The sequence below is a fragment of the Sceloporus occidentalis genome, unplaced genomic scaffold, assembly GCF_023333645.1.
Source record: "Sceloporus occidentalis isolate IW3139 unplaced genomic scaffold, rSceOcc1.0.p SCAF_9, whole genome shotgun sequence".
NCBI lineage: Eukaryota > Metazoa > Chordata > Lepidosauria > Squamata > Phrynosomatidae > Sceloporus > Sceloporus occidentalis.
The window spans coordinates 25704213-25728624 of NW_028316989.1; the positions used below are offsets into that span (position 1 = coordinate 25704213).

General features: G+C 53.2%; 1 protein-coding gene across 1 annotated transcript; it reads right to left on the bottom strand.

Annotated features, from left to right (window-relative positions):
• Positions 1 to 1297: 1297 nt before the first annotated feature.
• On the bottom strand, positions 1298 to 24412 carry LOC149307075 (WD repeat-containing protein 72-like). Its single transcript, XM_089537704.1, has 21 exons — positions 24349 to 24412; positions 20757 to 20920; positions 20286 to 20392; positions 19468 to 19546; positions 18620 to 18794; positions 18357 to 18433; positions 18033 to 18152; positions 17023 to 17168; positions 16384 to 16483; positions 15854 to 15998; positions 15318 to 15560; positions 14054 to 14274; positions 11705 to 11900; positions 10177 to 10418; positions 7460 to 8286; positions 6068 to 6153; positions 5523 to 5605; positions 5133 to 5292; positions 2494 to 2619; positions 1541 to 1572; positions 1298 to 1402 (listed from the first exon to the last, which is right to left on the bottom strand). The coding sequence occupies exons 2-21, from the start codon at positions 20907 to 20909 to the stop codon at positions 1379 to 1381; spliced, it is 3342 nt and encodes a 1113-aa protein (XP_089393830.1). The 5' UTR covers positions 20910 to 20920; positions 24349 to 24412; the 3' UTR covers positions 1298 to 1378.

The window sequence follows — 24412 nt, forward strand, 5'->3', positions numbered from 1 at the left end:
AGGGTTGCCATGAGTCAAGGTTGACTCTGGGGCAGTTAACAGCAGCAACAACAACAACAACAATGAATTGCCCATGGTTGCTGAAGATATGGTAAGACCCTACAGAGAAGCCCTGAGAAGAAGAGTCCCTGGGAAGGGCTTATGCATCCTGCTGCTGAAGGCAAGAGAGTTGGCAGCCCAAAGGGAAGCCAGACTGAAGAAGCGAGGCAAGACTGGCAGCCACCGCAAGAGGACCACATGCCTTTAGGTTGACTGCAGAGCTGACTGGACCTGGCAGTAAACAGAGTCTCAAAGAGACCACAGATGTCCCTGAAGCAAGGGCTGATGAAACGGGAAAGGGCTCAACCCATTTCAGATGAGGAGAGGAAAAAGTCTGAAAGAAACGTTGCAGAGGAAGAAAGCCTTGCCTAAATATGACATGAAGTGAGGTGATAATGCCCAACCCGTCACAAAATCCCCTGGAAAGAGTGGCGGTCCTTGGAGGAAAGCCAGGTGTGGAAAGGCCTCACACATGCTCTAGGAATGTGCCATGTGCTTTTTAACTTGTATGGAAGAAAGGAGGGATATAAATTAAACAAACCAGCAAAGTCCCCACAAACCCTCTCCCTAGATGCTCCCTCCTGGGGGCCACTACCCTCCGGCCAAACTGTCCCACCAGAACCGAAAAATGGCCAGGAGGGCCAACTAGCCATTGGCGGTTGCACAGGAGGTAAATTGGGATTTCCAGTTAGTCACAGATGTTTAATTTAATTACAATTAACGAATTCCTGTTTGCCCTGAAGGAAAATTGGCTTTCTTTGCCAGAGAGGTGTTTAGTGAAGAGCATTCAAATTAATGACCTAGACCTCAGATTAACAGGCTGCCCATTAAGAATGCATGAGTAGCTTTAAAGACTACATTTAGCTGCTTTTAATCACTTGTAATGTCTTAAAGAAGGCCATCAAATGGTGAAATCCTGTAAATTAAGATTCCCAGCAGTTTCCCCACCATCAAGACCTTGGGCTGGGGTGGGCATCAGGAGTCTGCTCCTTTGGGAGGTGCCCAGAAGACCCCCCCTCCACAGCTGCCCCAGCCCTCCAGCCCCGCTGCCCCAGTCCAAGGTAGTCTTCCATCATGGCAAGGGACCCCAGGGAGGAGTGAAGGCTTCTGAGGGACCTTCCAAACTGTTATGATTCCATGACTCTATAAAACCCGATAGCAGCATGTTGCCATCATGCATGGAGGCAGAACCAAAGTGGGAAGGGTCTCATCGCTCTCTCTCTTTCCATTCGCACTGCCAGGACCCTCAGCTGACCACTAGCAGAGGGCTTTGGCAACCAGGGCAGATCTGTGGTTCCAGTCCTCTTCTTGTGTCTTTTTATTGGAGGGCATTTCTTCCTTAGGGTCTGAGGTCTTTGGTCCACTGAGGCAAGGGAAGGGAAGCAGAAGGGAAAATGCTTGGCAAGCGCTGCTGTGGAAGAAGGGCCTGAGGAGGGCTGGCCAGAGAGGGCCAAAGCCTCCTTTTCCAGGCAGGAATCTAGCACACTTTGCAGGAACACACCTTGGCTATCCAGGGCAGAGGCTTCTTCTCCTCTGTGAGAGAAAGAGCCAAAAAGAGAGAGGTGGGTTTGGCCTTTCTGAACATTTTGACACTTTAAAAAAGCAAACCCTTTCTGTCTTTCTCTCCTTCACCCAAAGATGAGCAAAACTATTTGTCAGAATGAAGCCAAAGGCATACTTTATGGCATTGTGACCCAAAAGGAGCTTTGATTGCTCCCTCCCTCCCTCCCTCCCTCCCTCCCTCCCAGAGGCCATCAATGCTGTCTTTCTCTCTTTCTCTCTCTCAGGGTCAGTGGGGGTCTTTGGGAGGGTCTCACCCTCCCCTTCCTGCTAAAAGGCAGCCCAGGGTCAGGGGAGGGCGGGTGGCACAAGGCTTGCTTTGAGGTGAAGTGGGGGGCTCCCTTGCCCTCCAGGTGAAGGTGAGAGTGGGCAACCGCCAGGGAGGCTGGCAGCCCGGACACCATCATGGCCTATGCCTTCTTCACACTCATCTCCCACTGAAGCCTTTCCACACAGATCAATAGGAGGGGAGGGGGGCACAAGGAGGTTGCCATGGCAACAGAGCCACATCTCCCCTGGAGGGGGGCTCTGGAGGCTTCCTGCTTCGGAGACAAGGCTCTTGAAGCACAGGAAGGGAGGTTGCCCAGGCAGAGCTGTAGGGCCCTTGGCTGCAAATATGGGCCCAGCACCTGTGTGCCACTTCTTCCTGCCACACTCTGCCCTCTGTACCTCTCAGACCTTGCACTGCTCTTTCATCCTCCCCTTGGTTACTGGGCTGGGCCTTTCCTCCCATCCTGCCACCTTCACAGCCAAGGAAAGGAGGGAGGAAGGAGGAGGTCAAGCTTCAGCTTCTGGTCTTCTTTGGAGGTGACTGGGGCTTGACCCATCTAGGAAGGAGAGGGGTCTATAGTGACAACAGGTGTGTGCCCCGCAGGACAGGTGATCATCTCTCACCTGGGTAATTCGAATCCTCCAAGCTGCCCCGCTGGACAGCTGCTGGCACCTCTTCTGCCTCTAGGAAGCCAGCAGAGATCAGGATGCCCCTGCCCTTGCCCTTGCCCTTGTCCATGGCACTGGACCCTGAAGAGGAAGAGGAGGGAAAGGGGAAAAGGTACAGCATTAGCAAACATCTCAAATGGTCCCTGCAGTCATGCACACACAAGCACACCTGTTCTGATCCTCCTTGTTACAAACATATTATGTGCTATTGCAACTTTTTGCAATCATTTGCTTCAATCTGCTGAATTTTGCTCCAAAACCACTGAATACTGAGTTGGTTATAAATTCTCTACAATAATGCCACACACATGCACACACTGTAGTCCTCTGCCCTCTCTTCACTGAGTTCCTGAAGCTCTGACATTGCTAAATCGAGAAGGAGGGCTGGAGTGGGGCCTCTGGATCCTCTCAGGCTTTCCTTTCCCATCCACTGAGGTTCCCCAAAGGCTGCCTAGCATTCTTTTCCTCCTCCCTTGGTGTTCCTTTGCCTGCAGGGGATGAAGTGCCCCTTCTCCAAGCCTTTCCCCAGCCCCTTGCACTCCAAAAGTCCCAAGGCACCCCTTCTCTTCTTCCTGCAGCATATTTATGAAATGGGGGAAAGACGCCCACAGAGAGCCCTTCCCGGGGGGAAGAAACCTGGACATTGACAATGGAACGGACAGCTTTGGAGGTTGGTGGATTCTCCTTCTTCAGAGCTCTTTAAACAGAGGTTGGATGACTATCTCTTGGCATACCCTAAGGGTGCGTCCTGCATGGCAGGGATTGGACTATATGGCCCTTGTGGTCCCTTCCAACCTATGATTCCATAGTTCGACTTTCTTTCACCCCAATCTTTCCTTCCAGAAAAAGGAAGAAGATGGGAAAACTCAGCAGTTGGCAGAGGGTACCTCTCCAAACCCAGGCAGTGCCAGCACCAGCAGTGATGGGGAGGACACCTCGCCCATGGAGACCCTGCTGCAAAAGCCCCTTGCCCAGTTCCTCCCTCACCACCAGAGGGATCTGAGCACCCTTAGGCTTCCTTAGAATAGGCCTCCTTCAAAGCAACCAAGACCTGCTCCCAAATGCCTTGTTTGCAGTCTGAACTCCCTGCAAGGTCAGATGCCCTCCTTCCAAACAAACCTGGGTAGAACAGAGGAAGGCCTAAACACCCTGAAGGCACCAGATCCCACCTGCTCTGAGCCACCAAAGAATAGCAGGGACTGTAGGCAATATTTCAGAGGAAGTAAAGGGCAAACCACCTGGGATATTCCTTGCTTAAGAAAACCCAAGAAGATTCATGGGGTCATCATGAAGTCTATGTGTGACTTGAAGGCACAAAGAGAGAAAGCATGAGCTGAGGAGAAACCATTTGAAATGCAGGGTTGGGGGGCAGTTAAAACATAGCATAACCCCTGCCCCCCATACAGAAAGGGCCAGCGAGAGAAGGGGCTTCGGTACTGGCATGTGATTATGAGCATCCCTCCAAAAGACAGTTGGTTTTCTTTATGGCTTTTTAAAAAATGGACCTTCCTTAGATTCCTGGATTGTTTGTCCTAGTCACAAATTTTCATGACAGATAGCCACAGCATGAGATTATAAATTAGCTATCACTGAGAAGGCTCACTAATAAGATTGAATATGAACTTGGGGTCACTTAATTTTAAAGCTCAGCTAATGGGCTAAAGAAAATTGGATATCACCTTGTAACATAAATTCAGATGCGGACTCTCCACCACATGAGCAAAAGCATTAAAAGTTATACAGTAGAGACTGGGTCTGTTGTAAAAAGAAACGATCCAACTGTAAAACTTATTTCCATGGTGTGGATCCAAATCATAAAGACTCCACATTTTGTATTATAAAGTTACAACAGGAGAACAGCGAGCGCTTAATAGGTACCTGATCTCATTGATAAAAGATAAATCTGAGAATGTTGCCTCGTTTCCATAGAATTTGTAGCTGCCTAATGTTGGCCATAAAAAGGACACATCTCAGTTGCTTCTGGGGGGTTTCAAAGGTGGCATTGACACCCAGAAGCACTTGCAAATGTACGCTTCTCTCCGTACCTTAAATACAGAGATTACCAGCAGCTGGAATGGGAGCAAACAGGGGAGGCAAACAGGACCCCTGCTTCCTGATGGCATCTATGAAGTAGATCTTTCAACTGCACAAGTGAATATGCTTCAAGGGCATATAGATGAAGACAGCCTTGGACTGTGGCACAGATGCTTTGCTCATCGTGACACCAAAGCAATTCTTCAGCTACAAAACCAAAATTTGGCTACCTTGGGATTTTAGGTTCCCTCAGCATGAAGGCATCAGCTCTGGACAAAGGCAAGGGAAGAGATAGTAATGGCGATTCTTCTTCAGGGACAAAAGGTGAGGTGTGCTCTTTTTGGGTAAACAGGGAATGAGGAGGGGTTGTTAGTAAGCAATAAACTACCATAGACATGCATTACTAGAAGGTCTCAGCATGCGAAGTTGCTATATCCCAACACTTCCCCACCTGACTCCTTGGCTCCTCTCTTTTAGATGGACCACTGGAAGGAGGGAGGGAGGGAGGTCTCCTGCTGACCCCTCCCCACTTACCCCCAGGCCAAGAGCCTTGCACTCACCCAGCACAGGAGGGCTCTTCCTTCTCTCTGGCTGGCCATGGCCAGACACTTCCCTGGCAGTGGCGCCCATTTGCCCATGGCCGTTGGCCAGCGACTTCCGCCGGCTCCTCGTGCCCCACTGGACCTCTGCCAGTAGAGCTGCTTGCATGGCCTCTGCCACCTGCAACAGAAGCAGATCCGGGTGAGCGGGGGCAAGAGGTGCCAGCCTTTCTTGTAGGGGGGGCAAGGGAGGGAGAGGACAGGCATGCTCAACGAAGGAAGGACAGGTGGAGGGGGAGAGGAAGGTGGGAGAGCAGCCAGGCAGTGGGGCAACCCACAGGGGCAAACGCGTGTATGCATGCCCCTCCCCACTTTGCTGTATGCCTGAAGTGTACAGTAAGCATGACTTACCTCTACGGACTGGTCTCGCCAGGAAGAAATTAGTCTGACAAGGGAACTGTCCTCCAGACCACCAACCGGGACCCCAAATGCACCTCAAAGCCAATGAGACAGCGTTCGTCAGAGTGCCAGGACCAAATGCCCCCGCCAGGCAGAGACCCTTTCCCTAATGGCTTTGCCAGGGAGGTGCTACCTGCTCTCTCCTCGTCAGCAGCAGGGAAACCCCCTAACACCAACCCCAATGTCTATGGCACCCCACTCTGGAGTTCACCAGAGGAAGCCATTTAAGTAGGAAAAGAAGGTAAAAGAAATGCTGGGAAAAGCTGGAAGGAGGTGTTTGGCTTGGAGAGGCTAGGAGGGGTGGTGGGATGTCAGAGGCAGGGAGGAGATCCAGGGGCCTATAAGGGTGCCAAGGCCCAAAGACCCCGAAGACCCTGTGGAGACCCCCAGGCTGAGAATGAATGCTTGCATATGGACTCTGCTTCCCTGCTTCACTTCCCAAAGGAAGTGAAGCAGGCAATGCTGGGGAGGATCCAGCCTTCTCCCCAGATACTCACATTTGGCAGGCTCCTGGTGAAGACTGGGGACCCCAGTAGAGGGGGCAGGACGCCATTTGGGGCGGGAAGGCTCTGGTTTCTGTGGACTGAAGGGAAAACCATCACTGCCTGGCCAGGAAACCTTGGCAGCCTGGCAAAAAGATGGGTGCTCATGGCTGGGTGGCAGTGGACAGATAATGCCGGTCACTGGGGGGTGGGGGTGGGGGGGACAGCCTCCTCCCCCATGTTTTTCAGGCCCCCTACAACCTCTTGGCATCCCACTCCCCCCCAGCCCCATTACCTTGGTCCCCAGGTGGTCCCCAAGGCTGTGATAGAGGCAGCCATAACTGCTGGGCTCAACCGCAGGGCAAGGTGCCTTCAGTGGGATTGCAGCCATGCAGGCCTCTCCAGTACAGCATCCCCTTGCCTGGGGGCCAGTCAATTCTGCTACCATGGCCACTGCCCCCCACCACTATGATCCAGCCCTCAAATGGCCCTGAAGGCAAGCACCAAGGGACCAGCCAAGGAAAGTCCTTTCCCAAGAGGGCTGTCAGCACATTCACAAGCTGTGCCCACATTGCCTCCATTTGGCCCTCGGAGTCCCAGCCCAATGGGGGCTAGGATGGTAGTGCAATCTTCCAAAAGGAGCCTGGCAAGAATGAAGCCATTTGCTGTCAAAAGCTTTGTGGATGGAGCCGCTTCACAGGGGAAAAACCCTCCCACCAATGAGGCAGTGGCACCAGTCCCCAGCAACCTGGGAAACAGAGCTGGAATGGAAAGCTCTCGGACCCGCCCAGAGTCACTGGGCAAATGCCCATCTGTCATGGGGCGAGGGGGGGGCCTTTGAGGCTACTGCCTCCCAATATCCCCTCCTACTGCCTTTTTCCTAATTCAGCATTATGACAACTTCCTCCTCCCCTCCTCCCCACAAACCCCAATTCTTGCTGTCCTGGTTTCCTGATGGACATCATCCCCACCACTCAAAGCCATTACCGAATACATCTTTCCCATTTGGCTTGGCTCAGGAGCCCATCCAAGGAGAAGCTGACAAAGATCCCACAGCTGGGAACTATGATCTGGGTGTGAAAGGGTTTGCGAAAGGGCAAAGAGGCCGCCGCTAGCCCTCCTCCTCAGATGTCCCTCTCAGAGGAGCAGATGCCCCAGACCCAGCTGTGGTATCCTTCTCAGGCTCTTGGACTGGCTTCTGGGCCAGTCATGGGGGACCTGGGAAGGACCACCACCAACATAGTTGAGATTTAAAATGCTCTCGGTGGGATGAAAAGTGGGCAGAACACACAAAATGGCATTCAAGGGTGGTCAGTGTGAAGTCCTGCTGTCAGAAATATGGGGAAATGAATAGGAACAGGTGCACTGCCTTTATTTGGTGCAAAGCATGAAGGTGGACGTTCTTACCCAATATTTTCTTGAGGCATCCTCAGAATCCTCTGGACTAAACATATCCTGCTCAGCAAATAAACCAGAGTTGGAGATCTTTCAGAGCTGCTCTTGGTGCTTCTGCTGCTCTGTCTGGCTTGTTGTTCTCGAGTGATGCTCATATACTTATCACACAAGTCCAGCACTTTGCTGGAAAACAAGTTCCTCCCTTCAGGTTTCACCGTCCAGGGAAGAACCGCCTTCCTCTTTCCTGGCAGTGCCAGAGAGAGATGGCTGTCTCTCGAAATCTGTCCAAGGGAGACTGGGGAGAGAAGCCTCCAGATGTCTAGGCACCGCATGCAGAGCTCATCCTGCTCCCCGTCCATTCCCCAGGGCAAGAGGCACGACAGGAGCAGCTTGCCCACCTCTGTGGCCACTGGCACATTGCTCTTTCCAGAGGACTGCCGCTTCGCCTTCTTTGAGCTCTTGGGCTTCTTGTGCCTTTTGAGGCCGCTCCCGCTTTGGTCCAGGGGCCGAGTCATGGGGGCAGCGCCAGTGTGGCTCTCCCCAAAGGCCTGTGCGTCCCCAGCCTCCCTGGCCGCCCCACCTGGTGGGAAGAGGGACCTGGAGGTCCGGTTCCTCCTTAGCACCAGCATCCTCTTCTCTGTTGCAGAGCTTTTAGCTCTCTTTAGAGCCCCATAGCTGTGGAAGGAGTTGGAGGACCTCAGGTTGTTGAGCGGAGGGGACCGCAGCCACTCTGCCAGTTTCTCCAGATCAAACAGAAGGATGTGGAAGTTTGCCTTCTCCCATTTCGTCTTCACTGGTAGGATGGTAAACGGCCTTTGGCCAGGGCAGGTGGAGGGTTGCTGAAAGAGAAAAGGTAAGAGGAACATCACCACTGTCCTGACTAAAGGGATGCATGGTGGCAAGCAACATGATAAGTTCTAGATCTTCAGTGAAAAAGCAAATGTCCAAAGCAGTTGCAAATAGTACTTAGAACAGAGCAATGCATATACCAAGGGGCAGGAAGTGAAAGGCCTGTTAAGCAGGGGCATCACTAGTGAGATGCAGGGTGACATTCAAAGGGGGCTGAACAGCCGGTGAGGAGCCTCTGCCATCCATCAGCTGTGGCCCCTGGTGTGGGTGGGATGGTGCCTCTGCATGGCAGCCCCTTCCAGTGGGGTTGCTGGCCAGGAGGGAAGACGGTCCCTTTCTTACTCAGCCAGCAGCCATGCCAGACCCAAAAGGAGCTGCTGGGTGGCCACTGCATCACAGCAGAAGCATCAGGGAAAGGAGAGGAGGAATCTTGCCTTTCCCTGCAGACTAAAGCAAAAGCAAACAGCTGCAGCCCCTCCTGGCTTATCTTTTCTTCCACATCAACAACCTTTGCCATCTTGACCACACTCTGGTGTTGCTTGGCCACACCTGTCCTGGCTTCCATCTGAGAAATGCATGTCTCTGTGATCTGCACTTCAGGGCCAGCCTGGCCTGCATTTACCTCCAATTGCTATTTACCTCCAATTTGTGCTGCTCTTGCTGAATGCTGGCCACCTCCAGGAGAGCCAGACCCCGTTTCAGTCCCATGGGGCAGGCCGCTTGATCCTTTCTTCCTGCTTCTGCCAGCCCTCTCATGAGGATGCCCAACCGGAGCTCAAAGAAGACAGCCTCCAGAAGACACAGTAGCCAGACTGGGGGGGCAGGGGGCCTGACTGGAGCACTGGAGGCCTTCCGCAGTGTCTCCAGGCAGCCTTGGAGAGAGGGAAGCAAGAGCAAATCCCTCTGCACTGTCTCTGTGAGCTGAATGTCCCATGGGCAGCAGCACAAATTGGAGGTAAATAGCAACCAGGCACTCACAGCCCCATGCCACAGGAAGGAGAGCCAGGAGCTCAGCTGGCAGTGTCATGGCAAAAATCTGTCCAAGCCAATGGTGAAGGTCATGCTGGGAGCAGAACAGCCCTCCTCACCAGCACCTTCACTGCTTCCATTACCAGGAGCAGAACCTTGTTTCACTCCAAGTGCAGAGCCCCTCCCCCTCTCTACCTGATTCCTCTGGGCAGCTGCTGCGACTGGAGTGGAGGGCAGCAAAGGAGGGTGCCCCATCTCCAGCTCAGGTGCCCCATCTGTTGCACTCCCACTCTGCCTCCATCCTTGGTTCCCATTGTGACCCCAGAGGAGGAGGGAGAGCACCCTACGCCCAACTCCATGCCCCCCTCCTCGCTCCAAGCGCTTTGGGAAGACACACAAGGAGAGAAGGTCAAGAGGCTCCACTGACCTTTTCCAGGCAGCCTCCCCCTGACCGCTGCAGTATCTCCACCAAACAGATGGGTGCATTGGCTGGCAGGAGAGGGCCCAAGCAGGTCAAGATAAATGAGAGAGAGGACCTTTCACCTTCCAGCTGATTTGCAGGCTTTGCAAAAGAGCAAACATTGGGGAATGGAAGGGACTGTGGGGTCCACAGCCCAACTGAGCTACTTGTTTTTGATTTCAGAGGCAGGCAGGTGTTTCCTCCAGTGCTTTGCTTTCTGAATAAAGAAGATCCCTGAACTTTCAAGGGGCTTTCAGGCTGCTTTCCCTGCTATGCTCTCAGGACAATCTACATGGCTTTGCTTGTGTGTGTGCGCGTGTGTTTTAAAGTATGCATACTGCACACAGACACACACCCCTTCTGCAATGGGGCTCGTCACGAATAGAAATGCAAATAAAATGGTTCCTCTCCGAATTCTTTTCCCCCAAGCTGACCCTTCCTGTCCACTCACCCAGAGACAAGAGGACTTTGCTTGCGAAGGAAGGCCACTGGAGGAAGTGGGGGATCCAAGTTTACAGGAGCCGGAATAGAAGGAGGTGATGCAGGAGGCTTGTATGCCCCCAAAGTGTTGGTCACAACTGTCTTCTTCAAACACCCGGAGCAAGGGGTCAGCCATGGTGGCAATGGCCGAATCTTCGCAGGAAGCCAGGATCGCCTTGGCCATCTCACCGCTCTCATGGCGCTCCAGAACTCCTAGGGCACAAGAGGGGCAGGAAGGGTCTGAGCCTGAGGTGGTGAAGCAGATGCAGCACACGGTGCACCAAAGAGCAGCACCACACCGGTCATGCCTGCAAGGCCTGTGATCAGCGTCCTCCAAGCCCAGGGCCAAACTCTACCATTCTGGGACAGAAGACCAGAAAGAGACCAAGCATGTGCATACAAGCGTAAATGGGCTTCCTATCAAAAAAGGGGAAGATGCACAGCCCCCTATCCCGATCACGCACACTCACACACACACACTTACCTTTGCACAGGCATCTCTTCTGCAGCCCAGAAAAGAAAAATCCAGGCTGTGGAATGACCTCTGGTCAGCAGCTTGGCGCCTGTGCAGAGCCTGGCAGATTGGCCCAGGGCACCTGCTGGAGTGCAAGGGCACATGCGCAGCGTGCCCAGCGGGGAGGAGTGCCCAGTGAGGCTTGTGGGTGTCCCTTGGCCTCCTCCTTTTCCCACCTGACTCCATTCCATCCACTGAAATTTCCCCAACCTTTCTAGGATCCTCTCCTCCACTTGCGTTGGAAGGCTGCCCTCTAGTGTTCCCGGTGCCAAAGAGAAGGAGGAGACTGGACAACGAGGAGGAGGCTTCTAAACAAGGATTTCTCTGTCTCCCTAACGTACTTCCCCTTGACATGTCTTTGCCTGGAGCTCCTGACGGAGCCCTCCTTCTTCCTGTTGGCTTTGCCTGCAGTTACTCTTGCCTCGGAGGGACACCAGGAGTGATGCCAGTCGAGCCCAACCCAACACCACTGTAGCCAATGACAGGATTTCCCACAGAATGGATCCTAGCGTTGGAGGGGGCCCCTAAGGACCATGTCTCCCAACCCCTGCCATGCAAGAATCTACATCCAAAGCACTCTGGAGAGATGGCTGTGATCCAGCCTCTGTGGAAAGCCCCTCTCCCCAAATCAAAGCGACCAGGGAAAGAAGCCATAAGCTGGCAGAGCTCTCAGGGAGAATGCAAGGGTCCCATAATGGCTCCCTAAATGAAAGCCAGCTTTTCCATGGGGTAAAGTTTGTTAATTCGGTGAGCAGGGGTGGGGTGGGCATATTTCCAGCTCCTACAAGGTCATCTATTTGGCTACTAAAAATAGGGTGAGAATTCCCTTTGTTCCGGACCAGGTCCAGAGCATTGGAAAAAGCAGCCAGAACCTGCCTTCAAGCTCCTTGGAGAAAAGTCAGGGTCTGCCTCTTGAAGCGCCGCCACAGAACCAAAAAAGAAGGGAATCCGCCCAGCATTGGCAGGAGAGGTGCTTTTGGGTTACCTGTCTCAATATCCCAAATATAAATGGAGCCGTTTTCACAGCCAACAACCAGGAGGTTTTCCACAGGGTGCCACCGCAGTGTCTTCACTGGGAAGAGATGTTTCCTGGCTTCCAAGAGGCACCTCCGGGCCTGGATATGCAGAAGCACCACGGAGTGGTCGCCACACAGGCAGCAGACAAGCCGGTGGCTTTTAAACTGCAAAGAAAGGCCAGGAAAACAATTCTGGAAGTGTTTAAAAATTACAACAATGCTGCACTGCTCAATGTCAGGTTAGTGGCAAAGGGAACATGCCTAAGCAAAACAATTGGGAGATCCAAATGATTTGCATTGAGTATGGAAATTCAATCTTTTCGCAGGGCGTCTCAAGGCAGTGAAAATGTGTCTTCCACCTCCACATTGAAGACAAGGCCATTGCTGCACAAAGCCTCTCTCTCTCCCTCTCTCTCTCTCTCACTCACACACACACACACACACACTGACACACACACACACAGACCTTCTCACAATCTGGGGAGTCTGGGGAGAGGGGCATTGCAATTCTCTGAGTAGATGGCCTACCATTTGGGCAGTTTATCTCCCACCTTAAACAGAGGCCAGAAGCAGAAGTAAATGGTGGCAGAGCTCTCTCTTGCAGCTGCTCCATTAGGAAACTGTTGGGAAGCGCTTCTCAACCAAGCATTCCCTTTAAACCCCTTCACACAACTGCTGTTAGAGGAAGGGGGCTTAGGCAGTTAGGGTTGCTGGCGCACCTCCATCTTTGGCATCCTGGAACTTTCCCCATTGGCCCGGTCATCCATTGTGGAGGTGCATTTCCTAAGGACCCATGACACGTGGCCAGAGGACCTTCCAAGTGTGTTTAGGAGCACCTAAAAGACCTCCCTTCCCTGCCTCTTCCGCCTCCTCCTTCAAGATGGTGAGGGCAAGATCTGCAGAAAGGCTCCTCTACCTGAAACTTTCCTATAGTTAGGCACTGCCTGCATATAGATTTGAATGTGCCGTTAAATGTAATTAATACATTTTTAGATATGAAACTTGCACAGTGCCCATTTACCTTACTTTGCTAAAACTAGTCTCAGAGAGACTGAAGAGATTCAGCACTTTCACGTGTGAACTTTGCCATAGGAGGCTGAGTCTTAACTTAACCAGGATTCCTCTTTCCCACAAAAGGGGTTGACGGCCCAGGAACCTACTTCTGATCCAACAGAGTTTATCACTCAGGGGGAAATGTGGAGTTTAAACAGTGATTAGCTTGTGAAAATCGCAATTGATATTAAAACATGATTAAAATGAGATTAACACAACAGTCATTATCCTGTGAATAACCAGGGAATAACCAGGCAATAAACAGCAAAAAGTCATTCATGGGAAAATCCTGTGAATGATCTGCTGCTGTTTCTTGCCTGGTTATTCACAGGATAGTGGCACTTTAATCATGTTTCCTCTCAACGTTGTGTGAAAACCATTTGCGCAATTGTGGGATTATTACGGGTTAATCAGTTTATACTTCCAGTTGTCCCCATGTGATAAACTCCAGAAACCATTTTTCTAAGCAGTGGCATCACTAGGGAGCATGGGGTGTGGGGTCTGCACTGGGTGACATCTCAGAAGAGGGGCCCCCCTGGTTGGGTCCTCCATCATCATCATCATCATCATCATCATCATCATCATCATCATGGCCCTCTATTATTATTATTATTATTATTATTATTATTATTATTACCTCATGAGATCTCCTGTCATGGCCAAAGAGAGGGCTGAGCCCCCCCTTTTGGATGCCCCTCTGGCAAAGCCCCCCACGCCATGTGACACCAGTGTGGGCATGCCACTGTTTCCATGTATGGAAACTGGCGGTATCCTCAGAAATGCACTCAGATCCCAGTGCAACTACATCTGACCAGAGGAGGGCGCTCGCAAGCAGCAGCAGTTGCCTTAGTGCAGAAGGAGGAGGCAAAGGGGCTGGGTGAGGTTCTATATGTTGAGGGTAGGCCATTTATCTTAAAAGCTGCACTCCTCCACCCATTGCCTGATTCCATCCGCCAGCACGCAAGACAGAAATAGCTGCAGAGCCAAACTAGGCAAATTGCCTGGTGAGTGAGGTGGAGCGCAGGCAGCGATTGCACAGAGGAGGCCACCGAACAGCTGATGGATGTGCGAGTGAAGCGTCAACTGTGAGCTGGCTCCCTGCTGCCTACGCAAGAACTGTCCTGGTGCGACGGAGGTTCCCTGGTGCCAGCCAATGGTGCCCTGCTCCTGGTCTCTCCTCCGACTGCCGCTGCCCTCCAACACTTGCCGTGCTGTCCTTTGGCTGGGCCTTTCTCCCCCCCTCCCCCAATTCCTTCCCCACTTACTTGGTAATTCTCTGAGGAGAGCAGCATATCTGTGATGCGACCAGCATGCAAGGAGAAGTCGTGCAGCTTCTCCCCAGTGAATATGTCCCACCAGATGACATGGGAGTCCTGGCTCCCGGAGAGCAGCCAGCTGGGGTCAAACTGAGCCGATCGGCCATGCGGGTACAGCAATGCTGTTACCCCACTGCTGTGGCCGCTGAGCGTCCTGTAGGGCAAGGCATCTGAAAGAGAGGAAGGGAGGGGGAGACCTCTCCTCACAAAAGGGGGCCAACATCCTGTGGTAAAAGGCCACTTGTGGGGCCCACAGGGCTTCTGCAGTGGGTCCTGCTGTGTCCTCTGGGGGCCGCAGGAGTGGCACTATGTGCAATCTATTAATTTGGCCCTTCACTCATCTGGATCACTGTGGTCACAAAGACGTTTAGATGGCTGGAGAAGAGGCGGGTTGGCCCCTGACTGCCCCCATCTGTGGGTTTCCAGGGTCTTAAACGTGGATGCTCACTCTTCATATGGGCTTCCAGGGACTTAGCTGCAGCAGCTGAAGGGGAAAGGTGGCCAAGACTGCTGCAGGGAGGCAGGACCAGGGGTGTGATCCTCCTTCTCCTCCTATTTGTCCTTCACCTCTTTGTCAGACTTGTCCGTGGCCATCCCCAGAAGGCTCCCCCACCAGTGGACACACCTTCTCTCCCACCCACTCACACAGCCCAAATCCAACTGTTCAGGACAGAGAAAAAGGAACATTTCTTCACAAAGTGCTTGACTGACCTGTGGGACTCACTGCCACAGAAAGGATGTGGGCTCTAAATAGGGAGGGATACATTCATGGAGGTCTCTTAAAAGCTAGCAGCTGTGGGCGGGCATTATACATGGCCACCAAAGTGAAAGGCAGAGGTACAGTGGGGCAACTATTGGGGTGAAGGAGGAGAGAGGGCTTCTTGGGGGTTTCCAGTTAGTCATCTGCTGTGACAGCCAAGGGTCTGGACCAAACAGAGCCTTCTCTGGCTAGAGGGAGATTCTGGCCAGGGCTTTCTGAGGTGGGTTTCCTCAGCAATGTCAACACAGACAGGCAGCAATGGGGGGGGGGGAATGAGGCAGGGCCGAAGGAGAGCCCCCTGTTCGCCACTGAAGGCTTTGCTGGCAGAGAGTCAAGGGCCAAGCAGCTGGCGGCTGGACGAGGGGCTCTCATGGCACCCACCTGGAAGCCTCCTCCCTCAGAGACCACTGACCAGATCCTCCTCTTGGGGGGAAGTCTGCCGGTGCCACTCACCTTTCCGGAAGGATGGATCCTCCAAGAGGCAGACCTTGGCAGCAGCCAGAGCTGGCAGAACTACAATCCTGCCATCTTCACAGCCACACACCAGCATATCGAGGCTAGGGATGTACAGGGTGAATGTGGTGGTGGGAGTGGTGTCCGCTTTGCCCCAGAGGCGGCCCCAGAACCCTTCTGCCATGAGCAGATGGTGAGCGTCGAAGGACTCCTGCAGGGTGGAGGATGCTACTCTTGGGATCTCTGCAGGGAAGGCAAAGGAGGCCTGTCTGAAGCAGAACAGCCTTGAAATGATGGCCATGCCGGCCACCCATATTTCATCCCATGAACTGTAGGCAGTAACCACAGAGATCAACGGGACCACATTCTGCTGCTGCCTTGGAAGGCACACTGAGGCCTGCCCTTAAGCCTCGGCCTCCCTCTCCCTTCCTTCCATTGATGGGTCGTTATTGACTGGATATCTGTCCTGGCTTTTTTGTCTTATCCAGCAGACTGCTCAGTCCAGCCCAGAGACCCCAAACAGAAACTGCCCCAACCTTTCGGAGAACCGTCTAGAGTTGAAACTGGGACGTCAGGAATGTGCCACAATGTGATTCTCCCGGAAGCGTCTCCAGAGAAAAGGATCTTATAAAAGGGCTCTTTTCTCTCATTCATGAAGCCCATTATGTAAGAGAAACTCTGCTTTAAGGAGAGAGACAGAGACAGAGAGAGCTGCCATGTCAGCCTTCCTCCATTTCCTTCAGGGAGTTCCAGAGGCAGGAGATTAAGGCTCCTGCCTTGAACTGGCTCAGGGTGGGGCCCCTTCCTGCCAAGGGGCCGCAGGGACCCCCCCCCGTGGCTGGTGCCCTCATCCCAGGGGGCTGGGGGAGCCCCACAGGAGCTGTCCAAAGCTCTGGACCTCCCGGTCCTTGCCCCCAGAGAGCAGCTCCTCTCACCCTGGAGCAAAACGTGGGCTGGACTCAGAGCCCCACCAGCATGGGAATCCCCCAGTTGCCTCTAGTGAAGAACCCCGCTATGTTGCCCCCGCAGCACACACACAGAGTCATCCTCCAGCAGGGGGTCTTACCTTCTCATCTTCTACATCAATAGAGGAGAGTAAAAGAGGGTAAACTGTCTCTTTGAGGACTCCTCCCCCGGATGGCTGCTGGATACTCCGGGAAAGGCCGCTGAATAATTGGGAAAGAGGACGAGAAGGTCAAGACAACCGCAATGGATCTCTGCAACAAGCAGTGGAGTGTGTGTGTGTGTGTGTGTTATATGCAGGAAGCCCATGTCCAGTTCGGACTCATGCCAGGCAGCCCCTCTCCTCAGAGAACCTGGTGCCAGCAGCACCAGCCCATGCCACCCACCACAGCCAATTGGTAACATTTGAGGAGGGGGCATTTATCCACAATAAGCCCCTCCAGGGCCAGCTGGTGCCCAAAATGTGGTTGGGGTGGGGTGGGCTGCTCCTGGGCAACAACATCCAACATTTATTATGGCACAGAGCCAGCACAAATCAGTAAAAGGTATTAAGGAAATTCAAGGAAAATATGCTTATGTGTACACAACATAAGTAAAATGTGGCTACAACATTTGACCTCAGGATATAGGCTATATATATTTGCTGTAAGAAAAGCCGCTAATATTCTAAAATATAAATTTAGCATGGACATTTAACTAGCCACTATCAACATGTCTCTCTCTTGGCTTCCCCTGGGCTGACCTGTTCAGCAGCTGGTAGATGTATCCATGCCCACCATCCGTCCAGACGATCAGCCGGTGAGCAGCCAGGACATCACCCCCAGCAAAGCTTTGGCCCCTGGGACTCCATTCGGTCCACAGCAGGGAAAAGTCACAGTAATCATACACCTGAAGTCACAAAAGGAGGAGGCCCTGTGTGTGTCTGCATGTGTCTGTGTGCTCTTTTTGTATTGACACACAGACATTAACAGAGATGTCCCTGACGAGCAGAGATTCCACAAGGGTCTCTCTCACACCCAGGAAAAAAAAGGTCTTTCAACTTGTTTCAACTGGCATGAGAAATTGGTGGTTCCAGTTTATATCCCTGGACAGGCTTCTTCCTCCTTTTCCTCCTCTAGACAGGCAGAGAGAGAGCTTGAGATTGCCCCTTTAGGCCCAAGAACCCAGAGCCCCCAGTTCAAAGGGGAGCCTGAGCCTGAGACCCCCTCTGTCTGACATGGGAGGCCTGCTGCCGAGTCAAGGCTGGGGCGGCCTCCTTGGGCCAGAGGGCTCTGGAGTGTGGGCAAGGAGGGCAGACCTCAAGACAGACCCCTCATTCCTGAGGAGGAGGAGGAAGACCCACTAAATTTTTCCAAGAGGAACATTTGAGACAGAGTTCTGTGACAGGTACAGGAAAGACCCCAGATGACTTATTAAATCCCTGGAATCAACTTAGTTTAGTGCCCCAGAGTGGGCAGAAGTGAATCTTTGTTGAAATCAAAATCAGACAAAGCCCTTTGGTTTCTTCACTTTGTCTTCACACAAGAAATTTTATTTTTGTGGCTTTTCTATTTCTACTCATCTGTTAGGATTGCCTTAGGAAATTCTGTGTCACATCAGGATGGGCAAAGTGTGCTGATGGGCTGAAATTCTGAGGGATGGCTCTGAGGCTAATGAGGCAGATGGGACCTGGAATCCCACCAGACCAGAGAGCTCCCCAGCCTGCCCGCCTGCCTTGGGGCAGAGTGGGGAGAGGGGACCAGCAACCATTACCTTCCAGCAGGTGGAGAAGATCACCAGGAGAAACCGTTCGGTGTAGGTGCAAAAGCAGATGGCCTGGCAGGAGGAGCAACCCAGTGCTGTGGACTCCCTTTCGTCGACCCTCTGCCCGTCCTACAAACCAAAGCAGGAGAAGACGGGGGCAGAGCTGAGTGGCCTCCCTCACCTCACCTACTTGCCAATGGGGGGCAGAAGAGCCTGTGCCCCACTAGGGCTGGCTCCGGGCTACCTTCCCCCACAGCCAACCCACACTCCCTACTAGCAGCATCCTACCCCTGCCAGCCCACCTTCCCTCAGGTGCCCCCCCCAGTCTCTCACCTGGATCTTGGTGATGGAAGAGGAGAGGTCCCAGGCGCTCAGGACTCCAGTGGCCGAGACAGCGATCAAGGAGTCCTCTGAGGAGGAAGAGGAAGAAGCAGCTGTGGCAGCCCAAGGGGGGACCTCACTCAGTGGGAAGGAAGTGGGGCAGAACCACAGGGGGTTGGCACACAGGGGGATAAATGGGGAAATTTGGTGTGCCACAGTCCCCCCCCCAACAGAACTCTTCCCTTCCCCCGAGAGCTATGGAGTGGGAGAAATACCCTGGATCCGGGGGGAGTGGACCAGGCACATGCAGCTGACCCAGTCTGGTGTGTGGGAAGAAGTCAAGGCATGGAGGACGGCCAGTGTCTTGGCATCCAGGATGAGGATGTTGTCATACTGCCCACAACACAGGAGCCAGCCTTCACCCGTCATGCGGAAGGAGCTGTGGTAATACTGAGCAAAAAGAGTGGGGTGGTAATGGGAGAGGAGATGGGGAGAAGCCGGAGCAGGTTAGCCTGGTGCACCAACAAAGATGGCGCCCAGTTCCAGGCCTCTGGGCTCATGTGCTAGGAAACAAAACATGGCAAACAGATGCAGAGATCATCACAAGGAACATGGCCCCATAAGCCCAGCCAGGTTTGTGGGCTTCCTTCCTCCCCACTCCCCCAAGTACCATCTCTCCTTTGGCAGACCCTCCTTCATGCCACGGGCCAAAGGTGGGCACAGAGAACCTGTCAGGGCCTGGCACCTTCCCTGCAACTGCCGCTCACCCTGCCATGGCATACCACTCCCCTTGGGGGCTTCTCCCTTCCCCCTTGGCCATGTGCATCAGCACTGATGGCTCCTGACGCCAGAGACAGAAATGAGACCACCCATCCTAATCTCAAGCAAGAAATGGTGGAAAGCAGAGAGATAGCTCCATGTCCTGCATGCAGGGAAGGTACCTTTTCCTGGAAGAAAAGCCCTGAGTGGGATCTCTGTGGATCTTGCTTTCTGGCCCTTGAAGACAGAAAGACAGACCCGCAAACCCTCTGGGGGTGAAGGAGCTGAGGCAGTAAAGAAGGTGCTCCTCAAGGGGGGGAGAGGTGCGGTTAGAAGGGCCCTGGCCAGAAGTGGCCATACTTACGCAGATGGCGGTGTGGCAGAAGGGAAGGCGGGTGTCCTTCACACACTCCCCGCAGGTGATGTCCCAAACGCACATTTCTCTGCCCAAAAGAGAGCCAGATGTTACTCTCCCCACCCTTTGCTGGGAGGCAGGGAGAAGGATTTCAGGCAGCCTGGGCAGAGGGGGCACACCTGTCCAGAATCACAGGTGAAAACCAGGACACATGTGGCTGAGCAACATCATGGAGTGGTCAAGCTGGCAAAAATTATGCACACAAGTGTGCACACGTAGACACTATCTTATGCAATCCTTGACTTTGAAAGCACTACGGTGGAACTCCTCCTCTGATGTGAGATATGGTGAGGATCAGGAGGAAAGGCTGCCATTTTGCCTCTGGAACAGGCACATTCCCATTCACCACAGAAATTACTGGAACAGGCATGACTACAGTCTCCATAGAGTACCCCTCTCTTGCTCTCTGCCTCTGTCTTCCATATGAACATCGACTGCGGGGACCAGTCCCTTGCTCCTGGCAGAGGCCTCTGGACATCATCAGGACCCCTCTCCTCACTTCTCCCTTCCCTCCCTCCCTCCCTCCCAGGCAGAAGAATCGCCCACCAAGAATGCCGCCTGAGGAAGGTTGGTGGGCAGCCATGGGGGGAATCTCTGGTGCCACCCCAGCCAGCCCCAAAGGGGCCTTCCTGGTGGCTCCTCACAGGCATTTCTCCTGGCAAGAGCTCCTCTCCAACAAGGACCATGCTGGGGCTCCTTACCTGCCACTCTTTTTGTCACTACAATGGGGAGAAAGGTGGGCACATGGGGAGTGCAAAGCAACTGACCCGTTCTCAGCAGCACTGACCACATACGGCTGCTTCTCAAAATCTCTGGCCTTTGCCAAACACGTCACGGGGGCAGTGTGGCCGAAAAGCAGTTGCTTCGGTGAAATCTGGAAGAGCAAGAAGTCCAGTGGGTGAGAAAGACAGAGCTATGGGTTCCTGGTGGATTTTGCCTTGGAGAAAGAGCACAGGGAGGGCACTTGGAGGGAGACTGGAACTGAGGGGCTTCTGTGTGGAGAGACTGGGGTGAGCTCCGGGGGATTGCGGTCAGCCTCCCTGTGGCTGCCCAGAGCCTGCCCAGGCCTGGCACCTGACACTTGTGGGACTGCCGACTGGAAGAAAGTGACACGTGGGTCTGGTGGCAGAACATGGCCAGCCCAGGGGCGAGGCAGAGGGGGGCACATGGAGGAATGAGGAGAAGAGAGAGGGGCAGGAAGGCAGGAGGCCCTCATGGATGAGTGGGTGGCCCACAACCTTGAGTTCTGGTGACAGGTCCCAGAGACACAGCTGCCCCTCATGGCTGCCGGTAACAATGCTCCTCTGGTCCTCAGTGATCAGAATGGCCGTGATGCTGTGCGCCGGGGCTCTTCTCCCCCAGAGTGTGACAACCTGGATGGAGGACTTCATGGCAGGGTCACCTGAAAAAAGGAAAACAGGGAAGGGGAGAGACATTGCTGCAGCAGGTCAAGCAGAGATGGAAACTTTTATATCTATTGCTTGGATCTTTATGAGTAGCTGTGAGAGACATTGAGGAGGATCTCAACTGTGGCATCATACACACAGCACACACAGGGTGCTCTCTGGGGTGAAGAAAACACACACACACACACACACACACACACACACACATATATATATATATATATATATGTTATCGAGTTTGGATTTATATAAATTTTGGGTGCCAAGCGATCAAAAATCATGACCCCTGACTGACTCCATCGCAGCCGCCATTATCCCAAAGGCGAGCTGACCACATAGCCAGGGAGCCTTGCAAGGCATGGCTATAGCAAAAGGTAGATTTAAATCTTAAGAAACCAGTTCTGGGAGTTGCCCTACCAGTTTCGCAGGCAACCTGATAGAATGAGGACAAAGGAAGTATGCCTCTCCTATTGATGGCATTAAGTACTCAGCCATCTAGATAGTGGTCCTCTCCCAAAGAAGTGGCAGACCCTTTTGTGTATCCATTGTTTAGCTTTAATCTTAGACAAAGATAAGCCATCAAGACCTTTGTTCTGCAGGTAGCTATAGCCTGCAGACACGTTTTGCAGTATAAATAAGACCCAGATTCCAGTCCTCCTTTGGGCTTGTGAGCTACAAAGTTCCAAACCTCAAACTCTGTCGAGCAACTGCTCCAGACTTGAGCTCTCTTGGGCACTGTGCCCCGCTGAAATCACTTGGGCAAGACAAAGCCCACTTTCTCTTTCGGGCCTCTTGTTAGCTTGGCCCGCTGGAACTTAGCTCCTAGCCACCTCGGTCACCGCTTGCTTTCCCTGTTCCCCGCGGCCGTGTCCACCTTCCAACATCCCTCACATCCGTCGCTTGGAGAAGACTCCTAAGGTAATTAGTTCAACGGTGCCTCTATCCTTTCTCCTTTACTCCCAAACTCTTCCCCTCTCTTGCTTTAGCATTGAATGTGTGAGTGTGTGTGTGATCCCCTTTGTTGTGTGGCTTTAATAAATGTTTACATTTTAATTGCAACTCATTGGCACTGGAGTCTCTGTTTCTTGGGGTTGGACTAGATGACCTCTGGTATACACATAGGGACACGATCCGCTGCGTGCGTTGTTAGGACATGCTTCTCGTAAATTTGAGCTAATTAAATTCCCCTAATTCGATCCTTCCTAACATATATATATATATATATAATTTACAGATCAGCTTATCAAACATTTCAATATGCATTAACCAGTATATGCAAATACAATGCAAATTTGTGCAGAAGCGAAACCCCCCAAAAACTGGCTGAAGAGACTGAGGAAATGCAGTGCAAGGGAGGGAGGCTGAGGAGAGGACTAGAGAGTTTTGCAGGGGGGGTCTCCCCATCCCTTCCCCTTGCCCTTCCCAACCTGCCGCCTGTCCTCCATGTGTCCTCCCAGGAGTTGCTGTTGGAGGAGAGCTCTCTGCCTGCAGTGCCTTCTGCCCAGAGGCAGCCCTTGGCCAGAGGACAGAGGGGGCCTGTCTGTCATGGGGGAGCCCTTCTGTCCTGGACACACTCTCCCTGGCTTTCCAAATGGCTGTGGCCCTTGGCACCTGGCCCACCTTTGCTTTTGCCCTCTGCTTGTAGATTCTGCATTGTGTTTCGTTGGTACATTTCTCAATCTAGGGTTTCAACATCTTTTTTGTGAATTGTCTAGAAAGGTTTGGCCATTGATGGTCAATACAGAAATTTTGCCATTCATTAATGAAGAAATAAAAGAGATGGTATAAAACAGAAACAGAACAACCTTGAATCTGAGGAGCCAAAGGCTAGGGATGGCTCCTTTCTGGCTGCAGCGGAAGTGATGAATGGGGTCCTTGCAACTCCCCCCCCACAACCCCCCATGTCCCTCCCCCATCAAAGGGGCTGCAGAGTTCCCTCTGGATCAATAGGGGCTGCATCAGCCAGCCAGAGTCCTTGGGCAGCAGGGTCTCGTTTGTGTTTCCAGAATGAGGAGGACTTGCTCAAACCCCCCCCCCCCCACTTCCCAGGCGATGGGAAGACACACACGCACGCACACACACACACAGCCCCCCCTCCAGCTGCTGATTAGATGAAAGGCTTGAAGCACAAATTCAATTTTATGATGTTAATCTCAGTTTGCCACTCGGGCTTATTCTCAGAGGGATATGATTTTTCTCTGGGTTTCATTTTAAGAATGCTTTTCTTCTTCTTCTTTCATGATCAATAAAGATATGTTTTCATCAAAACATTCTATCTTGGTAGAATTCAATTGGTTTTCTCAAGCCCTTTTGAAGACACAATATTAATTAAAATGGTTTATCTCTGTCCTAAAGTGGGAACCAAGAACACAGACAGACAGGGAGGGCCTCCCTCTGAAGAAGGCTCTCTGCCGCCTGCAGTCCTGGCCGGAGCCTCATTGACCCTCACTGACCGACCGCCCAGGGCTCCGCCGGCTGGCTCTCACTTGCCATATGGCTTGAAGACCTTGCGGCAAAAGGAAAACGCTAGAAGGCATCAGTGCCCACAGCGCCTGAGAGTGGCCCTAAGTTAGGCGTGTGGCGGAGAAGCCCTATTGGGCCGATGAAACGGCGAGGCCGGGAAGAACGCCTTCGGCAAAATCACAATGAATCTGATCAAGAAAGCTTTAAACGGAATCCTTGGGGGCTTGGAGATGGCAGCTTAAACCTCTGTCCTGAGGCAAGCTCTAGACAGGACCAAACGGCAGGAGGCTGGCATCGTAAAACAAGGGATGAAAGGGAGAAACGAAGGGGGCAGGATTCTGTCCTCCTGCGCCTCCTGTTCCCCTTGCCCTGCCCTTGGCCCTCGGCGGGGCTGAGTGGCTCCTCCTCGGCCTTGTTGATACCCGACACAAGGCTGGCCTCGAGGAAGGAGGGGAGGAAGGCAGGGGGCCGCCGGGATGCCCCAGCCCCCTTTCAAGCCTCCCCCCACTGAAGGCCCCTGCCTCCTTTTCCAGCCCAAGAGGGCGCCCCCCGAGGAGAAGGAGGGGCTCCCAAGAGGGACCACGACCCCCTCCCCCGACAGAGCTCTCCCGGGACGACCGAAGGAGAGGGAAGGGAGAGCGGGGGGGGGAGCTGGAGGACAGCGGGGTCTTTTCCTGTCTTTCTTTCTAAAGAAACCTGCCTGGGCTGAAAGGAATGATTCACCTCCCCCCCAGAAAGAGCCCCCCGTTGCCCCAACTCTGCTCCCCACCGACGCCCCCCTTTTCCACCCCACCCTCCCCCCCAGAGAAGGGGCTGCCCCCTGGAAAGCCAGCAGGAGCCCAGGGGAGGGGGCTGCTGTGGGGAGACCCGGGGAGACCCCCGCCCCACTGCCCCTCTCCCTCCGCCCCTCGGGGACCAGAAGAGGAGCTGGAGTCCTAGCCCCCCAGCGCCCCCCACTCACCCGCCTCAAGGAGCCTCCTGGGCGCTTGTGCCCCACTACTGCTGCTCCGCTGGCCTTTGCCCTG